At 42.5% G+C, this 8051-nt stretch overlaps 1 protein-coding gene across 2 annotated transcripts in view; it reads right to left on the bottom strand.

Annotated features, from left to right (window-relative positions):
- Positions 1 to 8051, bottom strand: part of CSNK1G1 (casein kinase 1, gamma 1) — a 247336-nt gene that overhangs the window by 8225 nt on the left and 231060 nt on the right. For both annotated transcript variants that reach the window (XM_011940410.1, XM_011940411.1), the window contains exon 12: positions 1552 to 1658. In XM_011940410.1, coding sequence (XP_011795800.1) covers positions 1552 to 1658 — 107 coding nt within the window. The remainder of the gene's footprint in view (positions 1 to 1551; positions 1659 to 8051) is intronic.

Genomic DNA, 8051 nt, shown 5'->3' with positions numbered 1-8051 from the left:
ACAGGGTCTTACCTGTCACCCAGGTTGGAGTACAGTGACATGACCATAGCTCACTGCAGCCTCAACCTTCCAAGTACCTGGAACTACAGGTGCATACCACCATGCCCAGCTAATTTTAAATTTTTTTATAGAAATGGGGTTTCATTATGTTGCCCAGGCTGGTCTCAAACCCCTAGACTCAAGTGATCCTCCTGCCTCAGCCTCCCAAAGTGCTAAGATTACAGGCATGAATCACCACACCTGGTTGGAAAGGACTTCTTGAAGGTAAAGTGAGTTCATCAAATAGATTGTCAGGGCTGGGCATGGTGGTTCATACCTGTAATTTCAGGACTTTGGGAGACTGAGGCAGGAGGATCATTTGAGCTTGGGGAATAGAGGCTGCAGTGAGCCATGATCATGCCAGTACACTCCAGCTTTGGCAATAGAGAGAGACCCTGTCTCAAAAAACAAATAAATAAAAAAGATGGGCAGGAGACCAGGGGAATAGGCAGGAAAGACAACAATACACAGTGCATCTGGAAGGTGGAAGAATTCAGGCTCAGTGGCATCTCACTAACTTACATTTAGAGGTATACGAGTGTTCTGGCTTGTATTAAGCTACTTGGGGGCTCATGAGACTACTTAGGTACAATATCACTATAAATACATTGTCTGCTTCAGAAAACAAGACACTGGGATATCCTGAAGGTTCTCAGAGGGCTCACAAGAAAGGTCCTCCATATCAGGGATAGCAGCAGTTACTGACTCATGGTGTCTCTATCTCTCCCTACCTGGTATCTTCTTGAAGTCTAAATCTGGATCTAAATTTGGGATGGGGAAGAAAGGGGAAAAAGTGGTAGAAACGCTGCTTTTGCAGCAGAATTGGCAGTTATCTCACCTTCCACCCCAGATTTTAAGAGTTTAAACACAGACCATGCAGCGCACCAAGAGGCTGGTGGTATGGGTGGGGCAAGACATACACATGCAAGAGAAGCAGAAAAGGGCATGGGGCAACCTCCTTACCCTTCTGAGATGAGTATGACTTCATTCTTTTCCCACACTCTCATTCACAGATGCAGACTATAATATTTTTCTTGCCTGACTTAAGTCTCTCTGAAGCCAGAATCATTTGAGAGTGAACAAAATGGCCCTGCACTCCTTGTTCCATGATTATACATCCAGTTGTTAGCCCACAATCAGAAATCAAATGCTATTCAGCATGGCCCATGGTTTAACAGCAGATTTTTCTCTATATCCCATACAGAGCAAGAAGAGCCACAGCCCCAGGAAGCTCATGGCTACTATCTATTGTAGCCCTGATAACGTGATTCTTTCGGTTCACTATGTCTTTTTCATGTGAACTAGAAAAATGTGACTGTCTTCCCCGAAATCACAGCTAAAGAAGGGCAGTAGCAGCCTTAAAGTACCATGCAAAAATTAAAACAGTTAAGGAAGAAAGCTGTGGTTACAAGCATGAGAAATCCAGTCTGAGATGAGCAGCACACAGAGAGGAAGAGACAGAAAAGGTTTTTCAACCCATAACTTAAGAGCCCCCTTGGAAGATGTACGTACTTAGCTTCCTCCACTACCTCCACCTCGGCATGAGCTGTGATTGGTGCATTGGAGTGGGCTCCTGTGGGATCATCAACATTCAGCTCTCCATTGGTTGAGCTAACCACCTGAAACAGAAAGACAAGAGTGTGTGACAGAAAACATGGCATCAGAAATCTCTTGCCAGCGCCAGAGAGGGTCACTAAACAGGCAGTGTTTGGAATGTTTGTTTTCCTGGGTTAAGGGATCAATTTAGGGGAGGTTTCCAGGCCCATATCATGTGAGAACACTAAAATCAATGATGTAATCATATAATGATGATAATAACTTCCATACTGAGTGCCTACTCTGTGTCTGGCACTCTGCTACACTGTGTGTGTAAATTTAAATCCTTACAAAAATCTTATGAAATAGGTCTTTTGACAGATGGAAACACTAACAAATGACTTAACCAAGGTTTAGAGTTAATATCGGTGAATTTCCGTGAGGAAAATTTGTTCTAAACACACAGATTCTTTCATATTGCAAAAACACACATATTACTTTATTAAGTTAAAAATAACTGCATGGCTGACTTCTAAAGGTAAAATCACTTGGCTCCCTTGAATGTGATGGGTGAAGTCTACTTCTCTCAGTTTATGATGCTATAATTATATAGACTTAGTGATGATGTTGAAAGAAAAAGTTCAAAAAAGGAAGTCAACAGGGGGTACCAGAAACTATAAACAATCACACTTTCCTTCAGAAATTTCCTCATGGCTTTGAGCATTGGTTCGAAGTTACACAAATAACAAGACTGTCACATCCTCTCCGGCAAGAGGGAAGATGGTAAAAAAACATTCTCCCTTGGAAAGCCAGTCTTATTTCAACGATCTTTATTTCAGGTTCACTGTCATCCCACTTCTCACTGATGGTCCCCGAAATGTAAGTGAAGGCTCTCACTCCTGTCATCTGGTTAATGTGGACCCGATCAGGCTTCTCTTGCATGTGTAGCTGCTTCTGCCACCTGGTTGCATTTCCAGCACATGATTCCTGTTTATGTGGGTGCTGGGAAGTGGGAAAAGGGGCCTCACTGCTGGACAAAACACTCTGCTTGTTAAAGACCTTGGCTGAAACATGGGAGAGAACACAAAATAGGATAAACAATTTGGATATCATACGCCCTTGGATAAGTACTTCCATCTATTTGAGATTGTTTCTTATAGGTTGATGAGAGAATTATACAAGAAAATGTATGAGACTGTCTAGTATAGTACTAGTAGAAATAAGGGAAGCAGCAGTGTAGAAATTGCCCTCATCAGCCCTAAGTTTGAACCCCAGCTCCACCACTTATTTGCTGTGGGTCCTTGAGAAAGATCCTCAGTCTATGCCTAAGCTTCCTAATCTGTAAAATGGGAGAATAATGCTGCTTACCTAATGGTGTTTACTGCGCAGACAACCCACAGAAAGTGTTTAGCCCAGTGCCATGACACATAGTAATAGCTCAATAAGTGGTCATCTTACTGTTCCTCTCTCTCCGTAACTGTTTATTCTTATCTGCCTCTAGCTCAGGGGTCCTCACCAGCAGTTAATCTACAAAAATTTCCTGAATAGTCATAAAGAGGAGGGTGGGAGGAAATATTTAGTACATGTAGCCTTTGGGACAGATAGAGTGAAAATTACTTACTAGCAATCTATATCCACCATTATTTCTAAACAAGAAATAATTATTGTTCTCATTAATAACACTTTTTTTTTTTTTTTTTTTTTTTGAGAGACAGTCTTGCTGTGCCGCCCAGGCTGGAGTGCAGTGGCACGATCTTGGCTCACTGCAACCTCTGCCTCCCAGATTCAAGCGATTCTCCTGCCTCAGCCTCCCAAGTAGCTGGGATTACAGGCATGCACCACCACACCCAGCTAATTTTTTTTTGTATTTTTGATAGAGATGGGATTTCACCATGTTGGCTGGGCCGGTCTCGAACTCCTGACCTCAAATGATCCACCTGCCTCGGCCTCCCAAAGTGCTGGGATTACAGGTGTAAGCCACTATGCCTGGCCCAAATGGCGTTTTTCTACAGGTATGCTTTAGAAATGGACATTTTCCAAGTTGAATGTCCTGAAATTAATAATAAAAGAGGCAAATTAAATCTCTATTTCAATAGACTTACCTCTTTTCTTCTGAAACATGATTTTCAAAGGCATTACTAACTTTTAAGTCAACCTCTATTCTTAATCTTTTTGGAGGATGCAAAGATGATGATTTTGTGTTTTTAAGAAAGCAATAAAAAAAGTTTAAAATACTGTTTAGGTCCACTTCAAACTGTACAATGACTTCTCTTTTACCTCCTCCAAGGCAAGCCATAAGAATTAATGTCTGCTTACATGCATATCATAACTGGATGTGTAATGCTGAACCCAACTGACTAAAAGGGAGTGTGAGCTATGGTTCAAAGGAGTTGGAATATTTCAAATTTAGAACCCTGGATTTATCTTTGCTAGTTATTGTAGTTAAAGCTTCAGCACTGGCAAAGGCTTTTAATGATTCTACCTACAAAAAAGCAGGCCTCACAATCTGCTCTTCAACTCTTTGGTGTCTGTGGTGACTACTGGCAACAGGATCTATTAAATTGGGTCTGACTCTAGACCAAGTCCACTGACTGACTTTCAGATGTGTTCCTCTCAGAAGAGAATGAAGGCAGGTGATGGACCCCTCATGGCTTAGGTTTTCTTCCAGTTGATTGACTGTTTAGATGACTAGAAGTTCTCAACATGCTGGAGTCAAAATCGATCCAAATCTCCCTACTCTCAAGCCATCTAGTGCTCTTACCCCAGGCCTCTGACCCACTACCTTTTCCATACAGCATTCTTACTATGTCATGGCCCTCTCTCTTCAGCTATTCCCTTGCTATGTTCCTTTTCTCTGCCATACGTGTATATTCTTCCTTTCTTCTAATACTTGACTTAAGTCCTACAGTGTTTACAAGGACTTATTTGACTATCCTGTCCATGGTGACCTCCTGGCCCCTCAGTCTCTTAAGGGCAATAATCTAAATGTCCTAGAAAACTTGTCCTTTCATGTGTAATTCTGATCTCTTCAGCTAGATGGTACCCAAGCTCTTTGGGGCAAATTTTGCAACCCGCCCCGCCACCCCGCTAGAGTTCCAAGCACAGGGTTGGATAAGCATATAGGAGGCCCTCAAGTATCTGTAGTAAGGATCATGTGACTGACACCTCACAGGAAAAAATAGACCACCACAATGTCAGATTACACAGACACATATTTGCAAAACAAATAGCCAAAGGTATTCTTTGATCCCCTAAGACTATAAATCTGACCTCCACAAAACCCAGTTGTTTTCTTTAATATATTCCTGTCTCTAAGGAAGCCCCTGTAGGCAATCTGGCTTAGACAGTTAGGGTTCAGAAACCAGTGCCCAACCCAGTCACTGAAGACACACAAACATGGCAGTCATGAAACTAGCAGGCTGTTACCTCCATGTAGAACATGACTCTATGCATGCGGACAATGTGGGAGAGTTACAATTCCAGACTGCAACGGACCAACAAGTTCAGGAGTACCTGGAAGGTCATAGGCTAGAGAGCAGGGGAACGGGCTATGTCTTGTAGCAAGAATGTTCCTCACCACACATGGATTCTTGAGGGCTTCTCCTTCCATAAACTCCATGTTATTCCTAAAAATACATTCCAGGAACCTTTTCCAGGAATGGAACAGACAGGCTCCAATATATCAATTAGCTGAGTCAGCCCTTGGCCTACTAAACTCTCACATAGGAATAAAGAAAAAGACAACAAACAAAAACAAAACAACTCTCAAAACAACAACAAAACATCCACCTCTCCCTGAAGGAGCTCCCTCTTTTTTGAGGTTCCTACTCTACAGATGGAAGAGCCAGCCGAATCAAAAAAAGTCAAGATTTTCCCAAAGCAGCCAATTTCCAGGTTAGAGACCACACTGCAGAATGTGAGATTATCCAGCAACAACTCACTATCCTTGTGGCTGTGAGCAAACACAACTGCTAAGTAAAAACTGATACAGTAATCTTGCCCTTTTACCTCTGTCCCTCTCCATATCTGGTTGTATTAATTGGGAGAAAATTCACTCAGCTATAAAAACAGATAATTTTGGATATGTGGGATACTGTTATGGCAGGAGGAGACAGCTATAAGGTGGGTTTGAAAGAAGGAATAGATTAATTCCTGGGTACAGGCCTGCCCCATCCCCACCTTATGGATCTAGATCCCCAGTCAGGGTGGTTATGGCACAAGGAGTCCTATGGAAGTTATTTAATGTTCCTAAGACATTTTGTTTGGCTTTGCCAATCCCAGCCTAGTCTGGTCCACTCCCCTTGCAATGGACTGGAGAGAGGGACTCACCACAGGTTGAGCATTTTCAGGCAGCTACAGAGTATATAAAGAGAAAAACACAGAAAGGAAGAGAGAGAAAGAGAGAGATATTAGTCCACAGAGGTGAAATGGAAGCGACTCCCTGTGAGCCATGCAAACATGCAGTATGTGTCTGTGTTTAGTTTCTTCTTCTGTCAAGGTAGGGTGAGTAGGCCCAGGCCACTTGGTCCCCACGTTAAAGTGGAGGTTCGGACAGGAGCCTGACAGAAGCATCAAGGTGGGATTTGGATCTCAGGGGTAAGGCAAAACAGAAAGAGTTGGTGGGAGCTCCAGGGTGGGCTTTCCTGGGTAACTTCTAGGAAGGCAGCAGGGGAAAGAGCAAATGACCCTGCCGGTAAGAACTCAATCAAGCACCAGGGGTGGACCATTTCGGTTCCCACATGAAGTCTCACTGTGCAGTATTAAGCTAGCCTCCCAAATATTCTGAGGGAAAAAGAAAGTCCCTAGCCTTTGTACAAGTCCAACATGCCTGATCAAAGCAGCTAGCAGTTAGCTCTTCCTCTAGAGAGGGAGAAAAGGTTTAAGTGACACTTACTTTATCTTATTAGAAGATGAATCAGAGGGAGGAGGGTCACTGCTCTGTATTAAGGTATAACTACCAGAGAAGGATCTAAATTCTACTCTTGTTAATGCTCAGGAGAAATGAGGTTCACATTTGTTAAATTATAGCTAAAGTCTGGATAACCAAAAATTCCTATATTCTTACTGTAACAAAAATCAACCAAAAAGCTGCCTGTCCTCATCCACCCTTTAAACCATAAACAAGGACATAAGTCCTGGAGCTAGAGAAAGAGGGAATTCACATGTTCATTTTGTACATAGAACAAAACCTAAGACCCTGTTATTTCTTTCATCCTTTACACTAAACAAGCTGGGTGAGGAACCCAAAATCAAAAGCCTGAAAGTGAAGGTTTCACACAGTCTCCCCAGTACTGAGGTGCATCTCAATATAAGCATCAGCCCCCTCTACCCCACAAGCAGGCTGCATGAACAAATGGCATCACAGCTGCGTGCAATGAGGGGCTGTTTGGAACACCTCCTGCTTCTCTAGCTGTGACTTCTTCCCATGAAAATGATCAACCAGGTGGACATAGGGCTACCCTTTCCTTGCCTCCACACACAAAGGCCAAGAAAAACAACACATGGCTGGGCCCTGACAGTTCTCTGGGCAAGATGGATTGGTAGCCCATGAAATCACTAAATGCCCTAAGCCATGAGCTTCGGGATGACATCTGGTCAAATATAATTGCTCCCCTATGCTTTCTACATCTTTTAGAAGATCTAAACCTGAAGCTGATGGCAAAGAGGCACACTTGTCCTTTTTGCTAAATGACAAGACTTTAAACTCTCCTTACATTCTAGACGTTAAATTATACCAATACAGAATACACCAGATTGAAATCTCTGTGTGAATGAGCCCATATCTTACACACAGAACACAAATACCACACTCACATACACGTTAGTATACACATTTACCAAAATGAGATGAGATGAATGGGTTCAAAAGATAAACCTATATAGGGCATAACATAAAACTAAAGCCCATTTGATTATTGCATTCAAAGTATACTATTAAATCCAAAGCTAAACTTCTAGCCTTCAAAGTAACAGCCACAAAGGTGAATTGAGAATGGGGTGGGAGCTGGGAACACGTATGGCCATCCTTCAAGCTCTGACAATGTTTGGATCAGACCATGCTTAGTACAGTGGTTCTCAACATTGGCTACACGTTAGAATGACCTGAACTTTTAAAATTATTGATGCTCAGGCCACATTTCAATAAATTAAGTCAGAATGCCTGAGGCCAGACTCAGACATTTGTATTTTCTAACATGCCCCAGATGACTCCAAAGTGCAGCCAGTTGAGAGCCGAGAGGTTGGGAGTAACATATTGTTTATTTAAGAGAACGTAGCTTTGTATGGAAATCGAAAAAATGTAAGTACATTAATATCTCCAAAGTCCCTGAGAATAGAGAGCATGTTTCCTTACTAAAACAGTCTTTTCCTGGCATAACCAGCATAACCCTCAACCCTTTACATATCAGTGCCTTACGCAAGCTGGGATAAGAGCTCTGAAGCTGCCTACAGTTAGCAGGGGCTCAACAAGAGACAGT

This window comes from Colobus angolensis, unplaced genomic scaffold (genome assembly GCF_000951035.1).
Source record: "Colobus angolensis palliatus isolate OR3802 unplaced genomic scaffold, Cang.pa_1.0 Scaffold19, whole genome shotgun sequence".
Lineage (NCBI taxonomy): Eukaryota > Metazoa > Chordata > Mammalia > Primates > Cercopithecidae > Colobus > Colobus angolensis.
The sequence above is the reverse complement of the archived record's forward strand: the minus strand, read 5'-3'. Positions and strand labels throughout refer to the sequence as shown.